At 42.0% G+C, this 22,815-nt stretch overlaps 1 protein-coding gene and 1 long non-coding RNA gene across 2 annotated transcripts in view; one reads left to right on the top strand and one right to left on the bottom strand.

Annotated features, from left to right (window-relative positions):
* The window catches only part of LOC309530663, a 174,700-nt gene that overhangs the window by 127,205 nt on the left and 24,680 nt on the right, over nt 1-22,815 (bottom strand). The gene's annotated exons all lie outside the window — the stretch shown is intronic.
* Nucleotides 1,725-7,819, top strand: LOC309530359 (uncharacterized protein). The gene is made up of 5 exons (XM_082219268.1): nt 1,725-2,196; nt 2,393-2,474; nt 2,758-2,840; nt 3,783-3,909; nt 6,155-7,819. The coding sequence occupies exons 1-5, from the start codon at nt 1,795-1,797 to the stop codon at nt 7,663-7,665; spliced, it is 2,205 nt and encodes a 734-aa protein (XP_082075394.1). The 5' UTR covers nt 1,725-1,794; the 3' UTR covers nt 7,666-7,819.

The raw sequence follows: 22,815 nt of genomic DNA, 5'->3' as shown, positions 1-22,815 counted from the left end.
GGGCCATCTGCCATGGATGCTTTAGCGGAGATTCCTGCCTTGCTGGGGGTTGGACTAGATGACTCTGGGATCCCCTCCTATCTCTCCACTCCTGAATTCTAGGAGGAGCTTCCTTGCCTCCTGCAAAGCCCTTTTCCCTGCAAGCTCTTCCTCTGGTTTCTGGCCAAGGGAGGGAGATGCTCAGAGTCCAGCCAAGAGCCTCACCCCCAAAAGGATATCTGGGCATTGGCGTAGCCAGGGGGGCAGCTGCCCCCTTAATCCATAAAAAATAATAGAAATCTGAGGTTCTGCCAAGCGAGAGAGGGCTGAGCCGGAGGGACTCGGCTTGGCAAGGGTTAAAGGGAAGTGAGCTGCCTTCCTAGAGAGGCCAGGAAGCAAGAGGGGGGCCAGGTCCTCCAGAGCCAAGGCCCCTCCCTCCCCAGTCCTTCCCTTGCTTTGGGGTCTCTCCTGCAAGGGCTGCCTCGCTCTCCCCTCCCGGGATCTGGTGAGTCTCCTCTCTCTTCCCCCCCCAGGGTGCAGTGGGGAGACGGGGGGGGGGTCCCAGGGCTGGGGCAGGGGAGGGGGCCTGGGGGGGGCCTGATCCGGGAGGGGCCAGGTCGGCCACGCTCTCCTTCCTGGAGATCAGAGGATCCCAAAATCACTTGGCCCTCCGCCCCCCCCCCCTTTCTGAAAAGATCTCCCTTCTTTAAACAAAGGAGTCCCTGGGACTTTAACTCTGTGTGACATCGCTCAGCCTCATTGCACGACAGAGGAAACATGTGCTAATGGTTTTCCAAAGCTGGACGAGGAGGTGGACTAGCCCCCCTCCAAAAAAAAAACACCCCACAGGGAGGGTTGAAGTTAAGGTGGGAGAGAAAGCCCAGGGATAAATAGAGGGATCCCAGCCCATAGTCTGGCTGCTGCATTGCAGACCAGTTTCCCCAGTCGTCTCCCAGGGCAGCTCCCCACGGAGGCCACTGCAGCAATCCCCTCGCACCCAGAGCAGGGCATCCCAGGACCACGTCCTCTCTGTCCCAAAGGGATTGTTGCTGGCAAAGCAGCCGGAAATGGGCGCTGCTACTCACTGAGCCTCCAGGGACCTTGGCATCAATGGCTGTGTGGGTGTTAAGCTATCTAACAGAATAATAATAGGAATAGGAATAATAATATTAAAATAAAAAATTACCCACCTAAATTTCAAAGGAGATGTCTTTGGCTTTGCCCACTTGGCTCTCAGGGGGTTGGTCAGATACATACCTGGCCCTCAGAGCAAAGGGGACCCCACCCCAGGAGTCTGTCTGGAGAGTGGCAGAGAGTCCAAGTGCAAGAAAAGGAGACAGAAGCAGGGGAGTGAGGGGGGGAGCAACTCCTGAGGACCCCCGGGTGAGGACCCCCACTAGAGCCAAGCATCCGTTTTCACAATATACAAATGACTCCCTTGTCAGTCGGTTCTGACTTCATGCATTGACTGGGAGGCAGCAGAAACCAGAGTGATTAATCTCCCAAAAATCCATTAAGTTGCCTCCACATTTTGCATTGCTAGAAGGCTAGAGACTTATTTCTTCTCCTCTTCCTGCTCTTTCTTCTCAAAAAGATACCTCACGGACTGGGATGCACTGAAGTCCAGCCCTGGTTCCCAGCAAGACTCATCCATGCTTGCTCAGGGAACCATTCCCCCTCCCCACACACAAATTCTGTAACAGAACAATGTATTTGCTTTGTAGGATTTGCTGCAGCTTCTCATTTAGAAAGGCAGGAATTGGCAGAAGACCAAAGGGTTCCTTCCGATCTCTCAGAGGCTTCCTGAGAGCACAGATGGATGAGCAAGACTCGGCTTGCCCCGAAGCAGGAAGAGGCCATGCCAGCCAAACTGGGAGCAGTGGGGGATTCTGGGAAAACCCTGTGCAGAAGATCCTGGGTGAGGAGGACACCCTCCGCTCAGAGGTGCAGAGCCAGCAGTTGAGGCAGTTCTGCTTCCAGGAGGCCAAAGGACCCCGAGAGGTTTGCAGCCGACTCTACCACTTTTGCCACCAGTGGCTGAAGCCAGAAAGGCACACGAAAGCTGAGATGCTGGACCTGGTGATCTTGGAGCAGTTCCTGGCTGTCCTTCCTCTGGAGATGGAGAGCTGGGTGAGGGAATGCGGAGTGGAGACCAGTTCCCAGGCAGTGGCCCTGGCCGAAGGTTTCCTCCTGAGTCAGGCAGAGGAGAGAAAGCAGGTGAGAGAGACTTTCCTCTGGATACTCCCAAGGGGCTCCAAACAGGACAGAGAACACCCCATAATGATCTGCTGATGACCCATCCATTTTCTAGGAAAGCATCTATGGAATGAGACCTCACACCCTTCAACTTTTTGCCATTCTCTTTCTAATATTTCTCACCTTTCTGTGTTTTTAATCCGTGTTTCTTTTTCAGGGAAAGGATCTCTTTGCAGAAATGGACCTGGATTCCTGTGAGGCAGAGAGGCCTCCGCTGGACACCAGAGAGAGGCCACTGGGTAAGAAGGAAGGTGGTTTTCTCCATTTGGTCTCATTCTGTTGGTTTTCCAACTCATCTGAGGGTTCTTTTCATCTTGTTTTGGTGGGAGACAGTTGGGAACAAGGGTCCAGAGGAGGGGAGATGTATTTCTGCACAACAAACATATGAAATGGGCACAAACGTCCAAATGCTCTCAGCAGGTAAGGATTTATCAAAGCCCCATCTGCAGTTAGAGATGCCCTGTTTCACCTGTGAGAGAAGCAGACACTCCTGGCGTCCTGTTTACCTTTTGTCTCTTGCAGGTGACAGAATGATGCCGGCAAGACCTCCTGATATGTCTTTTCATGGGGGCAGAAGGGAAGCAGCGGCTGTGGAACCAGATCAGGTCAGGGGAAGCTGCCTTGTGGGGACAGAGGCTGAGGGATGGAGCAATGTCATGTACTGGTTGGGGACAGAGGAATGGTGGGAGGAAGCAGCCGGGGAACCAGGAGGGGAAGACGGCTGAGAGCCCAAGAAGTGGAGGTAGAAGAAGGATGGGTGGTTAGAGGGGGGAAAGGGAGAAGGCTGGGGAGAGGAGGTGTCAGAAGCTGAAGGGGTTACAGGCCTTAGTGAGCTGGGAGACTCTGTGGCAGAATGCAGTGCAGAATCAGAGGCAGAAGAGGAAGGAGGCGAGTGGGAGAGGAAGGTCGAGAGGCAGAGGTGAGTCAGGGTAAGGAAGAGCCACCGGTGGCTCCCTCTCCTTTTGCCAGAAGCCACCCTCCCTGCTTGTCTCTCAGAGCCAGGAGACCCCCTGCAATGCAGGAATCTCTGCTAGATCATCCAAGACAGATGGACATCCAAAATAGGCTTATTTTATTTCCAGATTGATCACTGAATGCTAAAATTGGTTTCTACGTAGTGAACAACTCAGAACAAATAGTGGCCTGGATTCACCTAACCAGCCCCATCGGCTGCAAAATGGGACCTGCCCCCCATTTCTCCCCCTCTCCATGCCTCCATGAATCCCTTGAATTTGGCTCTAGGGCATTGGGTGGGAACTCCCCAGAACAGCTCACGAGGAGAAGAGAATGTGGATCCTTCCATTGGGGAAACGGGAATGCTTGCCTAGGCAGAATGACTTGAATAACACAAGGTGGAGTGCCACCTATTTGAACAAAGACGAATACCCATAATTAAAATGCAGAATAAAATAAGCATCCATAAATAAAATGTGCAGCAAAGCAATCCTATTGAAACAACAGTGCAATTTACAGGAAGGAAACAACAGAGCATTGTGTAGCAGATCATATTTCTGTCTCAGAGGAGGACATTTTCCTTTTTCTTTTAGGGTCCAGTGTGCTTTGAAGATGTCGCTGTTCGTTTCACGGACGAGGAGTGGGCGTTGCTGGATCCTGACCAGAGAGCTCTGCATAAGGACGTCATGGAGGAGAATTGTGGGATCGTGGCCTCTCTTGGTAAGGCTCCCTGTGGGATCGTCATATCTGCCTGGAAATTCAAAAAATACCTCTATGGACCAACCTCATATATTTTCACAGAGCTCAACAGCGCCCCCTGTAACACCTGGGAACCTAACACCCCCACAATAAAGAGTAAATTACAGTGTGTGTTTTTTAGCAATCTTCCTCAAATTATTCCTTTTTCTACCACGATTGGGCTGGTCTCAACTACCCAGGCCATCTTAAATGTCAGCTTCAGAATTGTTAGGAAAGATAAGTAGCTTCAGGTTTTCTGCTTTTGTTTTTGCTGCTGTCAGTCTTGGGTTGACCAAAGAGACGACTGACATTGGAGATGCAGGGGATGCCATGACTGGGCCAAACAAAATTCATCCCAGAGAAGAACTGGGCTTATGGAATCTCAGGTAGTAGTAGCAGTGATGATGATGATGATGATGATGATGATACAGTGGTACCTCGGTTTACAAACTTTCCGGAACAGGACTATTCTTAAATCAAGGTACCACTGTAGTAATAATAATAATTTATATTTATACCCTGCCCATCTGGCTGGGTTGCCCCAGCCACTCTGGGCAGCTTCCAACACACATATAAACATGAAACATAAATAATAATAATCTGATTCCATATAAAAGAACATTAACTTTAAAATGAACAACTTCTCCTAGTGGCCGAAATTGTGGAAACCTGTGAAAAGTGTATTTCTGAGGTTTGATGGCTCCTGACACCACTTTTGTATGGAGTAATACCATAAAATTATATAGCAATGGAAAGATAATTTAATGAAGAATCTAATGCGATGAATTTTATGAAGGAGTATTTATTAGAATAGCAGTCATAAAGAAAAAAACGTGTAACCATTGGTAACCTTTAGCTTTCATTACGGCCTTACAACGCCTTCCCATGAAGTGAACCAAGTCTTTAGTTCTGCAGCTGTAATAATGTGAAACCAAGACTGAATTATTGCCTATGTTAATTGGGCTTTATTGCTGGGTTGCCTCTTATTAACAAGTTTCTTTAGTCGGCTCCAAAGATTTCTGATTGGGTTAAAGTGTGGGCTATTCCCAGGCCATTCCGGCAGTGAAATATCATTATCTTGAATGCTCCTTTTGCACACAGCACCAACACGACATGGAGCTGAATCCTGTTGAAAATATAAAAATGCTTCGGTATCTGGGAAATGATCACCTGGGCTCACATATTTCGTTTATGCATTTTCCCGCTTTTATATTCCCGTTAATGACGCAAATTCTGCCCACACCTTTTGCTGCGATACAATCCCAGACCATCACACTGTTTGGGTGTTTCACGGTCAGTGTAATGCAAATAGGATGTAAATGTTATCTGATTCTTCTCCTCGGGTATTTCATGCCATCACTACCAAGCAAGGAGATTTGGGTCTCATCGCTCCAAATAACACTGCCCCATTGTTCCACTGTCCAGTTAACATGGGTTTCATCTTTTCAACCTTTGCTTGAGAGATAACAATGGCGTTTTCTTAGAATTCTAATTTAGACCAGTCCTTGCACTCAACTTCCCATTATATGTCATCTTGTATACACCCAGATGATTTTCTTCTGTCATGTAGGGACAGTCTCTCCATTCTTCGATCGTCACTTTTGTAGTGACTGAGTCTCCTTATACCTATATAGAAAGGCCAACTTTGGTTACGTTTTCCCCAATCTCTCTTCTAATTTCTTCATAACTGTAGCCTTGCTCACTTAATAGTACAATCTTACATCACTTTCTGGGGACCACTCAACTCCTTGTGCCATTTCTATAATTTTATTATGTCTTACACCCTCACTAAATGAAAGAACACAAAAAACCAACCAACTTGATAGCAATCACATAACACACTGACAAAAGTCAACCAAAGCAAGTTGTGCTTCCTTTTTCTGGTTATTTGGCTATAACGTTTGATAGAATACGGGTAATTGAACAAACTTTCTTGGATTGCATTCTTGATTGCATTCTTGATCAAATTATCTTTCCATTGATATATAATTTTATGACATTATTCCAAATGAAGTGGTGTTGTAAGCCATAAAAACTCTGAAATACACTTTTTTTCCAAAAGTCTTTCACAATTTTGATCACTGCTTTATATAAAAAAAGCAACATTCAACAACTCATCCGAATCTCATATTAAACAAACAACACAGGTAATGAACACACACGCAACTCCCTTCAGTTCTTCTCCATTTGTTCCTGAGGCTCAAATCCCTTTTTGTCCCCAATGCAGATTGTGATGAATTGGAAATCGAGAACAAAGGTGACCACGAAAAAATCCCCAGAGAGGAGAAGCCACACAAAAAATTGGAGTATGGAGAAAGCTGCAGTCAGAGCTCCAATTCCACTTCCCATCAACAAAATCTCATTGAAAAGAAACTCTATCAGTGCATGGGATGTGGTAAGAGCTTCACTCATAGCTCCTCTCTCACTTCCCATCGAAGAATTCATACAGGGGAGAAACCCTATCAGTGTGTGGAATGTGGAACAAGCTTCAGTCAGAGCTCCCATCTCACTTCCCATCGAAGAATTCATACAGGAGAGAAACCCTATCAGTGTGTGGAATGTGGAAAAAGCTTCACTGATAGCTACTCTCTCACTTCCCATCAAAGGATTCATACAGGGGAGAAACCCTATCAGTGTGTGGAATGTGGAAAGAGCTTCAGGAACAGCTCCAATCTCACTTCCCATCAAAGAATTCATACAGGGGAGAAACCGTATCAGTGTGTGGAATGTGGAAAGAGCTTCAGTCATAGTACCCATCTCACTTCCCATCAAAGAATTCATACAGGGGAGAAACCCTATCAGTGTGTGGAATGTGGAAAGAGCTTCACTGATAGCTACTCTCTCACTTCCCATCAAAGGATTCATACAGGGGAGAAACCCTATCAGTGTGTGGAATGTGGAAAGAGCTTCAGGAACAGCTCCAATCTCACTTTCCATCGAAGAATTCATACAGGGGAGAAACCCTATCAGTGTGTGGAATGTGGAACAAGCTTCAGTCAGAGCTCCCATCTCACTTCCCATCGAAGAATTCATACAGGAGAGAAACCCTATCAGTGTGTGGAATGTGGAAAGAGCTTCACTGATAGCTACTCTCTCACTTCCCATCAAAGAATTCATACAGGGGAGAAACCCTATCAGTGCTTTGAATGTGGAAAGCGCTTCAGACGGAGCTCCTCTCTCAATTCCCATCAAATAATTCATACAGGGGAGAAACCTTATCGGTGTGTGGAATGTGGAAAGAGCTTCAGTCATAGTACCCATCTCACTTCCCATCAAAGAATTCATACAGGGGAGAAACCCTATCAGTGTGTGGAATGTGGAAAGAGCTTCACTGATAGCTACTCTCTCACTTCCCATCAAAGGATTCATACAGGGGAGAAACCCTATCAGTGTGTGGAATGTGGAAAGAGCTTCAGGAACAGCTCCAATCTCACTTCCCATCAAAGAATTCATACAGGGGAGAAACCGTATCAGTGTGTGGAATGTGGAAAGAGCTTCAGTCATAGTACCCATCTCACTTCCCATCAAAGAATTCATACAGGGGAGAAACCCTATCAGTGTATGGAATGTGGAAAGAGCTTCAATCAGAGCTCCCATCTCACTTCCCATCAAAGAATTCATACAGGGGAGAAACCTTATCGGTGTGTGGAATGTGGAAAGAGCTTCACTGTTAGCTCTAAACTCACTTCCCACCAAAGAATCCATACAAAGGTCGGAAAAACCATTATACAGCTTTAGGAGCCAGGCAAATCTGCACCTTTTTAACCAGGCCTTTTTCTTATTGACATCTAATGCTATTTTAACACGTGATGTTTTGGGTTTTTATGTTGTGTTTTTATGTTCTAAGCATTCTGAAACTTGTGGGTGTAGGGAATACAGCCACTCTTAAATTCCTAGGGGTCTTTGCCCCCCATAAAATACATGTGTTTGCTTGGTACATTTATATGCCTTCGTGTAAATCTTAAGAGACTTGCATGTCAGGCCTCTTAAGGCTATTTGCAAGTGTAGCAGTGCACATAGCTGGACATAGGATATCACATAAAAAATAACATGTTGCATTTTGTACTACATTACTTGTGGCATACTTGCAGTTTGGGAGAAACATTCTCTTTTCTTTTTTAAAGAAAAAAAATATTAAAGTTTTAAAGCATGAATACAAAAACACATGGAAAAGGAAAATACATAAAAAAACAAAAAATACATGAAAAGAAAAAAAATAAAAATAAAAAATACAACATACAAAAGACAAAGAAAAAATAAGAAAAAGTTAAAAACAAATCCGTTTTTCATAACTTTAAACTCCTTTGCTTGTTTCTTTGACCTCCTCACACCTCCCCTTTTTGTATTCCCATTTACATAATCAGGTCAGCAAATCCTTACCCTCTTTCATTTACCTTAACTCTATATCTTAACATTTTATAACTCTATGTTTTCATCCATTATCGATTCATTTTTGCATATTCTTATTAACTTTGTTGCTAATATGTTGGTATTAAAGGGTTAAGAAGCTCTAATTGAGACGCTCTAATCACTGAGCAGCTGGAGGTCGTTAGGCTTCCAGGAATGTGAGTTTGTATAAATAGTCAACTCACTCGTGTGTTTGCCCCCTTCCCCCTTCCCTTTTCTTTTGGGGCATGTTTGCTGAAATGTGTGATTCTTCACCAGGGTTTTTTGTTTTGTGTAAATAAACCTTTTATTTTGAGTTCCAAACCGCTTGCTCCAAGATTCCTTTATTGAAAAGATGCTGACTCTACAGCCCTTCTTGAGCCGCTATGCGAAAAGCTCTGCTGTAATGGGACATTGTCGCATCGGAAGCGCACTGGACATTTGATAAGCATTAAACTAATTAAAGTTTAATGGGACAAGTTATGGTTGTTTGTACGCCAAGAAGGAGATAAGGAGTGCAGTTAAGAGTGATTTATGCAAGGACTGGAGCGGAGACAGAAGCGGTTGCCGACAACGAAAGCCTTCAAAGCAGCTTGAGTCCTGCAACGTGCCTAGGAAAAGTTTTAAAGAGGCACTGCGCAGTTTGTACTCGCTGGAAGACGTCTTATTCCTCGAGGAGCCACCTCAGCAGCTGGGAGACTGTCTACAGGTCTGTGTGTATCGTTCCTAAGCCCCAGGGAGGATGGCAGAGTCCCAGGAAAGTTTTACTGTCCCCTTTACGCGACTCAATGGGAAAAATTGGCAAGATTGGAAGGCTAGAGTAAGGGTTTGGTTGCAAGCAAAAGAGTTGTGGAGTTGTACTGAAGCACCGCCTTTACAGGCAGCTGCAGACGCGTCTGAAGAAGACAAAGCAGCAGCGACAGCTTCTCAGAAACGCGACAGGAAAGCCCAAGGTCTACTAGTTTTGGCAGTGGGACCAGAGCAAATGCCTTATGTTTCTGAGTTAAAGAACACGCATGAGGTCTGGACGGTTCTGCAGCGGCTAAATTCCAGAAACACTGCGGGGGCCAAGATCCATGCTACAAGATGTTTGTTTGATTTACGTCTCCAACCGGGAGCGTGTGTGAAAGAACATATTGCCAAAATGGTGTCTGCCTTTAATCAACTAAGACAGCTGGGCATTCCTTTCTCTATGGAGCAGCAGTCATACATTTTGTTGTCTTCTCTTGATAAAAGCTATGAGACTCTAGCTTTAACTTTGGAAGCTATGCCTTCATCTGAATTAACCCTTGAATACATTTCTTCTCGACTTGCTGATGAACAGGATAAAAGGCAAAGAGAAAGAGATTTGTCTTCAAAGGGGAGTTATGCTGTGCCTAAGAGTGGGGATGCTGAGTTTGAGAACACAGTAAATGCTTTTGCAGCTAGACGCTGTTTTCGCTGTGGTTCCTCTTCCCATTTAATCAGGAATTGTACACGTGAACCTGGTCAAGACAGCACCAAGGCCGTTGCCCCTAGTTATCAGACAAGGAGTTCCAGGGGACGTCGAAGAAGAGGAGGAGGTCGTGGCTACTCCCACAGCACACAGCACATGGCTTCAGCAATGGCGTTGATGCAAGGGCGTGGCCAAGGCAGCAATCTACGCTGGTTGATCGACAGTGGTGCATCTCATCACCTGGTGGCACCATCTAGTGTCCGTTTGCAGAATTGCAGACATTTGCAAACCCTTAAAGTTGTGACAATGGCAGATTCAACTAAACGTTCCTTAGAGACTGTAGGCACAGTGTTTTTGAAGTGTTTGCAAACAGAAATTGATGCCTATGTGCTAAAGGGAATGAAGGGGTGTATTTTGTCTGTGTCAGAACTTGATAGAAATGGGTTTAAAACTGTGTTTGAAAATGGGGTTTGCACTATTTCAAAGAATAACGTATCTCTTTTGCAGGTGGAATGCAGAAATGGGTTATACTATTTTGAGACAAGTCCAGATGAAGTTGAACAGGTTCATGCTGGTTGTGTGAACGCACCTACCCATAATTCTTGTGTTCATTTATGGCATCGCCGTTTGGGACATATTAATTTTCAGTATGTTAAAAGACAACCTGAATTATCAGAAGGGTGCAAATTGAACAAATGTACTAAGTATTTGGATTGTACTGCATGCAAAAGGGCGAAGGTTCATAGATGCAGCTATCCCAGTTCAAATAGGAAATCTGACAAAGTATTCCAACTTGTGCATATGGACCTATGTGGCCCAATGCCTGTTGCTAGCATGGGAGGTTCGAGGTATGCACTGTGTCTTTCAGATGACAAAACAAAGGTTACATGGTTTTTTCCTCTCAAAACAAAAGCAGATACTGCAGAAACAGTTAAAAATTGGGTTCATGCAGTAGAACTTGAATTCGGTACTAGAGTACTTGCTTTTCAAACAGACAGAGGGTCAGAATTTACCGGGTCTGTGTTGCAGAATTTCCTTAAGAAAAAGGGAATTAAGCATCGTCTGTCTACACCTTATTCCCCCCAAGAAGGAGGCGTGGCCGAACGTAAAAACAGGGTTCTGCAAGAGTTGGCAAACTCTATGTTGTTTGATGCTAAACTTCCTCAAAGTTACTGGGCGGAAGCCTGGCAGACGGCTACTCATGTTCTGAACCAAGTATATAATTCGGTAATTGATACTACGCCATATTTTGCTTTATATGGGAAGAAGCCCAAAGTTAATTACTTTCGGGTGTTTGGATCTCAAGCCTATGTACTTATCCCAAAGGCGTTAAGGAAAAAGGGAAGTCCAAGGGCTAGGAAACTCATCTTTTGTGGGTACGAACCACATGCCAAATCTTGGAGGTTCGTGAACCCAGATGGGGATACTACAAGAGTGGTCCTCAGTAGGAGCGCTGAATTTTGTGAGCAATCCGGATGGACTCACTTACATGCTAACCCTGACATTTTGAGAGATGATTTAGGCATTTATGCTGAGAAAGAAAGTCCAGAGGGTGATGAGCCAGAAGGGGATGGTGCACATGGTCCAGATGCAGATTCTGACCAGGCACAAGGTTCTTCTCCTAAGGTAGAAAAGCCAGAATCTAGGAGTGTTCCAACATCGCCAGTCGTTAGGCCTAGCAGACAGCAAAAGCGAAGCAGGTCGCCTGCAACACCAAGCCCAAGGGAGGTATCTAAACGGAGGTCTTTATCCCTAGAGGCACATCCAGACATAAAGTCTGAGACAGATTCTGACAGCCAACGGTTAGAGGGGGCACAAGAGGAGCAATTGCGCAGGTCAAAACGTGCCACAAAGGGCAAGCCGCCAGAGCGGTTTAAGGTGACAAGTGTATACGTAAATATGGCACAGTGTGAGCCAGATAGCTATGTAGAGGTACAACAGCTTCCGAGCTCAGAAGCCGCAAAGTGGCAGGAAGCAATGGAAAAAGAGATGGCTTCAATGAAGTCTCTCGGTGTGTTTACAAGTACAGAGCTTCCAAAAGGCCAACAAGCTGTAGGTTGTCGATGGGTATATCGTTTAAAGCCCACAACTACTGAGGAGTTGCAATATAAAGCCCGACTAGTTGCAAAAGGGTTTTCGCAGCGCAAAGGAGTTCACTATTCTCAAATTTATGCCCCTACTTCAAGATCGGAGTCATTAAGAATGCTTTTAGCCTCTTCAGCTAAGAAGGGAAATAAGCTGTTTCATTTTGATGTCAATGTGGCTTATTTAAATGCAGACTTACAGGAGGAAGTCTATATGACGCCACCACCAGGTTTTGAAGGAGACAAGCCAAACCAGGTCTGGCACCTACACAAATCCATTTATGGGTTGAAACAGTCTGCCCGTAATTGGAATTCCTGCTTAAACGATGCTCTAGAGAGCACGGGGTTCAGAAAGAGCGCAGCAGATGCGTGTCTTTATCTAAAAGGCTCGGGATGTGAACAAGAAGCAGTTTTGATATTTGTTGACGATTTATTATACAGTGGAAAGGACGATAAACTTGCACAACAATTTGCCACAAAGCTTGGAGAAAAGTTTCAGATAAAATCACTAGGCAATGTATCTGTTTATCTAGGAGTTAAAATCCAGCAAGATGAAGATGGGAACTATTGGCTCAGCCAAGAAGCTAAGATCCAGCAGTTGCTGGAAAGGTTTAAAATGGACAACTGTGCTGGTGTTAAAACCCCAATGGAGTTAAGTTACACAAAGGATGCTCAAACTGAGCAACAGGCAGAGTTCTGTAATCCCGGGGTTTACCAGTCAGCGATAGGCAGTCTACTCCACATTGCACAGTGGACTCGGCCCGATATAACATATGCTGTCAACATGCTGTGTAGACAAGCTGAAAAACCATCAATGCATGCTTGGCAAGGAGTAAAAAGAGTTTTAAGGTATCTCCAAACTACCAAAAGGTTTCGCTTAAAACTATCAGCAGAGGGCAGCACACAACTTGAATGTTGGGCTGACAGCAGTTGGGCAGATGCTGGACCAGATAGAAAATCAGTGTCAGGAATGGCGATAAAATTTGGAAATGCACTAATTGGTTGGAGATCAAGAAAACAATCACTTATAGCTTTAAGTTCAACTGAATCTGAGTTCAATGCATTATCAGATGTATGTAGAGAACTGGAATTTTATAAGCAACTGGTACAAGAATTGTTTGGAGAATGTTCCCTACCTATCAGAGTGTGGGAAGACAATCAACCTTGTATTAAACTAGCTAAATCAGGTCAATTCAAGGCACACACAAAACATTTGGATATCCATTATCAAAATGTATGCCAAAGTGTAAAACAAGGTTTAATTGAACTAAAGTATTGTCCAAGCCAAGAAAATCTCGCAGACGGTTTTACAAAAGCTTTGAGTCTGCAATCTCATAAATGTTTCTGTTCAGGTTTAAATTTGAATTAAGGTTGGTACAGCTCAGTGTTACGAGCGAGAGGGGGTGTTGGTATTAAAGGGTTAAGAAGCTCTAATCGAGACGCTCTAATCACTGAGCAGCTGGAGGTTGTTAGGCTTCCAGGAATGTGAATTTGTATAAATAGTCAACTCACTCGTGTGTTTGCCCCCTTCCCCCTTCCCTTTTCTTTTGGGGCGTGTTTGCTGAAATGTGTGATTCTTCACCAGGGTTTTTTGTTTTGTGTAAATAAACCTTTTATTTTGAGTTCCAAACCGCTTGCTCCAAGATTCCTTTATTGAAAAGATGCTGACTCTCCAGCCCTTCTTGAGCCGCTATGCAAAAAGCTCTGCTGTAATGGGACATTGTCGCATCGGAAGCGCACTGGACATTTGATAAGCATTAAACTAATTAAAGTTTAATGGGACATAATACCACTTATTTTCAATCCAACATCATTTTAACATTCATTAATTTTACAGTGTTTCTGCAGATAGTCTTTAAATTTCTTCCAATCTTCTTCCACCAACTCTTCTCCCAGGTCTCGGATTCTGCCAGTCATTTCTGCCAATTCCATGTAGTCCATCACCTTCATCTGCCATTCTTCCAGGGTGGGTAGATCTTGTGTCTTCCAGTAATAATAATAATAATAATAATAATAATAATAATAATAATAATTTATTTGTACCCCGCCCATCTGGCTGGGTTTCCCCAGCCACTCTGGGCGGCTTCCACAAAAACCAAAAAACACTAAAATATCATACATTAAAAGCTTCCCTGAATAGGGCCGCCTTAAGATGTCTTCTGAATGTCAGGTAGTTGTCCATCACCTTGACATCCGATGGGAGGGCATTCCACAGGGCGGGCGCCACCACCGAAAAGGCCCTCTGCCTGGTTCCCTGTAGCTTCGCTTCTCGCAATGAGGGAACCGCCAGAAGGCCCTCGGTGCTGGACCTCAGTGTCCGGGCAGAACGATGGGGGTGGAGGCGCTCCTTCAGGTATACTGGGCCGAAGCCGTTTAGGGCTTTAAAGGTCAACACCAGCACTTTGAATTGTGCTCGGAAACGTACTGGGAGCCAATGTAGGTCTTTCAAGACCGGTGTTATGTGGTCTTGGCGGCCGCCCCCAGTCACCAGTCTAGCTGCCGCATTCTGGATTAGCTGTAGTTTCCGAGTCACCTTCAAAGGTAGCCCCATGTAGAGCGCATTGCAGTAGTCCAAGCGGGAGATAACTAGAGCATGCACCACTCTGGCCAGACAGTCCGCGGGCTTTGCAATAAGTATTCTTGCTGCTGTTGTTGCGTACATAAAGTTCTGTCCTTCTTTGGCACCAATTGGCCGACTATGCCCAGGAGAAAGGCCTCTGGTTTCTTCAGGAAGGTATATTTAAAAACCTTTTTCATTTCATTATATATCTTCTCCCAGAAAGCCTTAATCTTTGGGCACGTCCACCAAAGGTGAAAGAATGTACCTTCATTTTCTTTACATTTCCAACATTTGTTATCGGGCAAATGATATATTTTTGCAAGCTTGACTGGTGTCATGTACCATCTATATATCATTTTCATAATATTCTCTCTTAAGGCATTACATGCCGTAAATTTCATACCGGTGGTCCACAACTGTTCCCAGTCAGCAAACATAATGTTATGTCCAATGTCCTGTGCCCATTTAATCACAGCAGATTTAACTGTTTCATCCTGCATATTCCATTTTAACAGCAAGTTATGCATTCTTGAAAGTATCTTAGTTTTGGGATCTAACAGTTCTGTTTCCAATTTTGGTTTTTCCACCTGGAAGCCAATTTTTTTATCCAAATTGTAGGCCTCTCTTATTTGATAATAATGTAGCCAGTCTCGCAGTTTATCTTTTAATTTCTCAAAACTCTGCAATTTCAATTTATCTCCATCTTGTTCCAAAATTTCCCAATATTTCGGCCAATTGGCCTCCATATTGAGCTTTTTCTGAGCCTTTGCTTCCATTGGTGACAACCACCTTGGGGTTTTAATTTCCAATAGGTCTTTATATCTTATCCAGACATTAAACAATGCTTTCCTGACAATATGGTTTTTAAATGCTTTATGTGCTTTAACCTTGTCGTACCACAAATATGCATGCCACCCAAAAACATTGTTGAAACCTTCTAAGTCCAAAATGTCTGTGTTCTCAAGAAGCAGCCAATCTTTCAACCAGCAGAATGCTGCTGATTCATAGTAAAGTTTAAGGTCTGGACTTCCGGTTTGACCCGCAGAAAGTGAGGAAGCACGGAAAACCTCGTCAGGGGTTTTCCTGCAGCACAGGGGCTTGGGGGAGCCGCCAGGCACAGCGCACCCCCAGAAATCTCAAGGGGGGGAACCCTTGAGGGATCAGCAACCCGGCAGCGGAGGTGCGGTTTCGTGGTTTTCTCGGGTTTCTTTCTTGGAAGAGCTTGAGGATGGCGAGACTGCAAACACAAGCGGAAGAGCACCGACCCTGTGTTGCAATGCCTGCAGCTTCCCCTAAGAAGCGTGACGGATCTCCAGAAAGATAAGAATAGAACCCTTGGTGAAGAGGAAGATTTATCCTTTAATACCTGGAAGTTTGGACCAAGTGGTTCTTGGATGCTTTAAGATTGAAAATAGGGACTTCATCCCGGTTGATGGGAAAATGGCGCAGGAAACAAAGTTGCAAGAAAGAGAAAGGAAGTAACTTAGCACCTATTTGAGTGAGTACAAAACAATTAAAGCCCACAGCTTTTCTTTTCTCGCTGTGGCAGATTAAAATGCAAAGTACAAAGTAACCTACAAAGAACTGAGTAGAGACTTTGAATACCCTGGGGCTAGAAAGTTAAAAGTTAAAGAGTAACTGCACTCAGTCATTTATGGTGATTAGCAGCCAGAAGGCTGTAAAAAGAGCTGTAAAAAGACTTGATAAGGCTTTAAGGGGACTGAAAAGGACGATTGTATGAAAACCTCACCCCCTTTCTTTTCGGTTGATTGCAAGAGTGTATTTTTAGAAGGGGCTGGTACAAGATACGTGGAGGAGCGGCAAGGGAGTAAGGAAGGAGATATCCAAGAAACATTCAAACTAAAACCAGCATTACTCCTCTACTTCCACCTCGGCATATTAAGCGAAGAAGTGGCCATTCTTTCGTCTTCTCACGTATCAGCTGCTTTGTATTTGGAAACCTCATTTAACCCTCTCTAACTGAATAGAGCAACCGAGTAGATTAAAGGACATGGGGACTATTTAAATCATACTCGCTCTTTGTTCATGCTATTTTGCTATAGTTTGCTATATATTTTGCTATAGCTTGTTCCTCGGAGGATCTCTTCATAATTGCTGAAATGATAGAGACTGGTTCTGCAAGGGATATCCTGACGTAGATTGAGTCTGGAAGGAGAGAGAAGATTCTAGATTCTGTCCCCAGTGGAGAAGAGTGAATACTACATTAGCCTTTTGCTTTAAGCTTTAACACTTTGAATTCACCTTTCTTACCACAACTTAATAATTTCCCTCTTCTAAGTGTTTTTTGTTGCTGTTGTGGTTGGTTTTGTTGTTGTTGTTGTTTGTTGTTGTTTTTTGAAGTTGGCAAAGGGGCATGGACTTTGGAGCCAAAGAAGGCCTTTGAACTTAACTAAGGAACTTTAATTGGGATGACTTTTAAATAATTTGATTTTTCTTATAAACTAAATTACGACTTTACCTCTTGGGGGCATAATCATTGTGGAAGCATTTAGTGGAATTGAGCTAGCAAGTAGCAGAAAACACCAGAACTGCTTAGAACTGTTTTGGATCGTACAGAACTACTTAACACTTATTCTTCTTCCACAGGAGCATTTGATAACCATGTCCTCTAGTTAAGAACATTACCCCCCCGTCCTCTGTTTCTCTTTCCTTCTTTCTCCTTTCATTTATGTATATTTGGAAATTCCAGTGACAGCAACCACTTTGTGGACCCATAGAAGAAATTTAGATACAGTTTATAGATATATGATGTTTACTAGTTAGAATTGATAAGTCTGGACCCAATTCTTGGGGACAAAGACCCTTTCTCAGGTTGAAATACTGGGGGACTGCATTGGAAGGTTGAAACACTGGGGAACTACATTGAAAGGTACAGGACCTAAAAGGAGTAGGAGGAAAAGACTGTGCGCCCTTTAAGGGAGAGAGTAGGGAACAAAATTGAGAATTTTGAGAAAATAACTTAAAATGTTGGGGGGAAATGGGAAAAAGGTAGCAGGGACCCTTGGGGAAAGGAAAGTATCCAGGCAGGAGGAAATCAAAGATTTAGATATCTTGTGGTTAAAGATAAAAGAGGAATTTAAACAAAGGGAAGAACACATGGAAAATAAGTTAGGAGAGGTACAGGAGAGGATAGATAAGAAAATAGAAGGGGCTGTAGGAGAGCTCTCAAGTAAAATTCAAGATTTGACAATGAGGTCAAAATCAATGGAAGAAACAAATAGGAAAACTCAAAAGGAACTGAGGGAACAAAAGAAAGAGACAGAAAAAAATAGAGGAAATAAGAGAATGGAACAATAGACAAGACCAACTGTCAGATAGTCTAGCCATGGTAGAATTGCGGCAGAAACAGCTTAATTTAAAATTTAAAGGAGTTCCCGAAGAGGCAAATGAAAATGTGAGAGGAAAAATGATTAGAGAACTCTCGAAATGGTTAGAAGTAGAAGAAGAGGAAGTGGCCGATAGGATAGATAAGGCATTCAGAATTAGAGGGAAAATGCAGCAAGCAAAATAAAAAAAACTGGCTGGTGACTGTTTAGTGGTCTTCAATTCAATTGAGATGAAAAATATGATTCTAAAATTGAGCTATAAAAAAAACTAATAATTGAAGGAAGACCTATTGTTATTTATAAAGAAATTCCAATCAGGCTTCTACGCAAAAGGGATGGATACAGACAAATAGCAAGTGTCTTGAGAAGGAATGCCATATCTTATAGATGGGAATTCCCAGAGGGGGTCACCTTCTATTACAAGGATAAGAGATTCAAACTGATGAGCACCCAAGAAGCTGATAAATTCCTGAGAAGATATGAGAAAGAACTTTGGAGGATAGAAGAAAGGGCAGAAGAGGGAGAGAGACTTACAGAGGAAAGGGAAAGGAAGAGAAGGAAAGAGAGGGGGAAGGAGGGGAGAGAGAGGGAAAGAAGAGGAGGAGGAAGTGGAAGAAGAAGAGGAGGAGGTAGCTTTGGGAGGAGAAGGAGAGGAAGAAAATGAGGAAGAAACTACAAAGAACAGGAAAATTAGATCATAAGTTGACTCATAAGTGCAACACGAAGAAAAAATAAACATATATGGTCATGATTCTTAAAGTCTTATCTTGCTATGTTAACGGTCTAAATGATAAATCTAAAAGGAATAAAATCTTCAAAGTCCTGACGAAAAAGAATGTTAATGTGATATGCTGTCAGGAAACACATGTGGCTAAAAAACACAAACATATCCTGATAAATAAGAAGTTGGGGGTGGAATTTATTAATTCAGATGTAGACAAAAAAAGAGGAGTGGTGATATTTGCAAAAGAAAAAGGGGAGCCCAAATTAATATGCAAAGTTGAGGAAGAGAGAATTGTGGGAATACAGATCAATCATCAGGGAGAAAAACTAAATGTGGTAAATGTTTATGCCCCAAATACGAATAAGGCAGAATTTTTTTAAAAACTAGAACAAATTTTATTGGATTTAGAGCCTCATAAACTGATCCTATTAGGTGATTTAAATGGTGTGCCAATACCAGAGTTAGACAGAAGTGCAAAAAAGAAAAAATTGAACCAAGGAAAATTACCAAAAACATTCAAAAATATTGAAGAAAATTTAGATTTGACAGACATCTGGAGACATAAAAACCCACTGACAAAACAATTTACATACTTTTCAGAGCCGCATCAGAGTTGGGGTAGAATAGATCAGATTTGGTTATCAAGGGAATTAGTAGCAAGAGTTGAAAAATGTGACATACACCCCAGAACTCTTTCTGATCACAACTCAATTTTCCTGGAAATTAATTCTGGAGTCCAGAGCGTGTATAGATGGAGAATGAACGAATATCTATTTGGAAATGAGGAAGTAATTGAGAAAGCAAAAAAAAACTTTAAAATATTTTTTTGACTTAAACCTTAATAAAGAAACAAATATCGACATAGTATGGGACGCTAGTAAGGCGGTGCTAAGAGGTTTTCTAATCTCAACAAAATAGTTATAGAAAAAAGATAAGAGAACAAAAGAAAGATGAAATTCTGATCAAACTAAGAGAATGTGAGAAAAAATTAATAAACCCTAATGATGAGCAGATAATTCAAACATCCAAATTTCTACAATCACAATACTCAGTGCTAATTAATCAAGAAGTTGAATGGAGAATTAAATTAATGAGGCAAAAACTCTTTGAATCAGCAAATAAAACGGGGAAATTCCTGGCCTGGCAACTACGAAAAAGGAAAAAACAAAGTGTGATTAACAAGATAAAAGTTGAAGAAAGGTTTGTAGAAGATCCAAATGAAATAAAGAAAAATTTTCTAGCTTTTTTCGAAAAACTTTATCAGAAAGAAGAGGAAGACACAATAGAAATAGGAAAATATTTAGAAAATAGCAGAATAACAACTATAACGGAGGAAGAGAAAACACAATTGAATAATTGCATAACAGTAGAGGAAGTTCAGGAAGCAATAAAGAAAATGAAATTAGGGAAGGCCCAGATGGTCTATCGGCCAAATATTACAAAGTCCTCGAGGAAGACTTAGCCCCAGTACTATGCAAGGTAATGAATAATATTCTACAAGGAGGGAAGATCCCAGACTCCTGGAAGGATGCTCACATAACACTGATACCTAAAGCGGACTCAGACAAATTAAATGTAAAAAATTACAGACCGATATCACTTCTTAACAACGACTATAAAATTTTTGCTGAGATAACGGCGAATAGATTTAAAAGTTATCTAAAAAGGGCAATAAACACGGATCAAGCTGGATTCCTTCCCAATAGATATCTAAAAGACAATGTTAGGCATATAATAAACATCATTGAATATCTGGAAAAGAATGAAATCCCGGCAGCATTAATTTTCACCGATGCAGAAAAAGCATTTGATAACGTATCTTGGAGTTTCTTATTAAAGTGTATGGAGACTGCAGGAATTGAAGGTGCTTTTTTGGAAGGAATCAAAGCAATTTATTCAAAGCAAAGAGCTAAACTGATTATTAATAACAACCTATCTGACACATTCGAAATTTCCAAGGGCACGAGACAAGGCTGCCCTTTGTCACCACTCCTATTTATAATGATATTAGAAGTAATTGCAAACAAGATAAGAGATACATCAGAGATAAGAGGAATAAGAATTGGGGTAAAAGAATTTAAACTGAAAGCATACGCAGACGACCCGGTAATTTCAGTTGAGGATCCCATACAGAGCATGGACAAAGTTCTGACAATTCTAGAGGAATTTGGGAAAGTGGCGGGCTTTAAGTTAAATAGAAACAAAACTAAAATGATGGTTAAGAACATGGGAGAAGATCTAAGGAGACAGTTAGAACATCAATCGGGAATTAAAGAAGTAAAAAAGATAAAATATCTAGGAGTATGGCTGACGATGAAAAGTATAAACTTAATGGCTGATAACTACACTAATACCAGGAAGGTAATACAAAAGGAACTAGACATTTGGAACAGGATTAAACTCTCCTGGTCAGGCAGAATGGCTGCGATTAAGATGTGCATACTACCGAAACTCTTATTTTTATTCCAAAATGTCCCAGTGATTAGAGGAAGTGAAATATTTAAAAATTGGCAAAAAATCTTATCCAAATTTATATGGCAAGGTAAAAGACCAAGAATTAGATTTAAATTATTAACGGATAGAAAAGATAAAGGAGGTTTCTCGGTCCCAAATCTAAGACTGTATTATGAAGCCTCGTGCCTTTGTTGGCTCAAAGAATGGGTCACCTTAAAAATCACAGATCTGTTAGACCTAGAGGGCTTCGGTTTAAGATTTGGATGGCATGCTTATCTTTGGCAGAATAAGGAAAAGGTGCATAAAGGCTTCTCAAGCCACATCATCAGAGGAGCACTTTTAGAGGTGTGGGAAAAGAACAAAAGACTACTGGAAAAAAACACCCCCTGGTGGCTATCGCCTATCGATATATTAACTGTTAAAAAAATAAATATAGAAGGTAAGAGACTGACCTATGAAGATTTACTGGAAAGATCAGAAAGAGGATGGAAAATTAGACCCTATGAAGAGTTGAAGAGTAGACTGACAGGTTGGTTGCAGTACCACCAAATTAATGCACTATGGAAGGAAGACAGAAAGATTGGAATGAATGAGAAAAAATCTAAATTCCAGGTAGAAATAATAGAAAGTAAAACTAAACTGCTATCTAAAATGTATACTCAACTGTTAGATTGGGACACCAAGGATGAAGAGGTCAAAGAAGTTATGGTAAAGTGGGCCATAGATATTGGATATAATTTGGATTTTGAAAAATGGACGAAGTTGTGGACTAAAGGAATGAAATTTACAGCCTGTAAACCCTTAGAGAAAATATGGAAAAGATGATGTATCGTTGGTACATTACTCCCGTGAAACTACAAAAAATGTACAAGAACGGGGACAGTAGGTGTTGGAAATGTAAATCTAAAGAGGGAAGCTTCTATCACATGTGGTGGAAATGTGAAGAAGTTAAGAAATTTTGGGATTCCATTTATAATGAATTAAAGAAAATATTTAAATACACCTTTGTCAAAAAGCCCGAAGCTTTCCTTTTGGGAATGATAGGAGAGGAGATTAAAAAGGAGGACTATGTAATATTTCAATATGCAACTGTAGCTGCCAGGATTTTATTAGCACAAAACTGGAAAACCCCAAATATCCCGACCGTGAAGGATTGGCAAATCAAATTATTTGAGTATATGGAGTTGGCAAAAATGACGCAGAACATTAGACAGCAAAAAGGGAGAACGTTTATTGATGAATGGTCTAGATTTATAACATATATAGAAACAAATTCTAGAGATATAAAAATCACAGTAGGTGTAATATAACTCTTGCGACGCGTAGATATTTTATAATGAAAAACTGCAGATTGAATTTAATATACATATAACCCAAAACCGAGATGGAGGGAAGTCAATTGTTAATTGTTTGTAATGTTTGTGTGTTGGTTGGTTTGGGGGTTGTGATTTGGTTGATGGTCTTGTTTGTTTTTGATGTGTGACTGTTACCTCATTCTTTCTTTTTATGTTGTTGTTTGTTTGTTTGTTTGTTTTTCCCCTGTCATCGTCTGGCAATGAAAAATGAATAATTTTTTTTTTAAAAAAAGTAAAGTTTAAGGTCTGGCAGGGCAAATCCACCTCTTTCCTTTGCGTCAGTTAGTATTTTAAATTTTATTCTGGGCTTCTTGCCCTGCCAGACAAATCTAGAAATATCTTTCTGCCACTTCTTGAAACAGTCCATCCTGTCCAAGATTTGCAATGACTGAAACAAAAATAACATTTTTGGCAATACATTCATCTTTATAGCTGCAATTCGACCCAACAAGGAAAGCTTCAAATTTGACCATATTTCCAAATCTTTTTTCACTTCTGCCCAACATTTCTCATAGTTGTCTTTAAATAAATTTAAATTCATAG

This window comes from Podarcis vaucheri (genome assembly GCF_965113315.1).
Source record: "Podarcis vaucheri genome assembly, chromosome: 4".
Lineage (NCBI taxonomy): Eukaryota > Metazoa > Chordata > Lepidosauria > Squamata > Lacertidae > Podarcis > Podarcis vaucheri.
The sequence above is the reverse complement of the archived record's forward strand: the minus strand, read 5'-3'. Positions and strand labels throughout refer to the sequence as shown.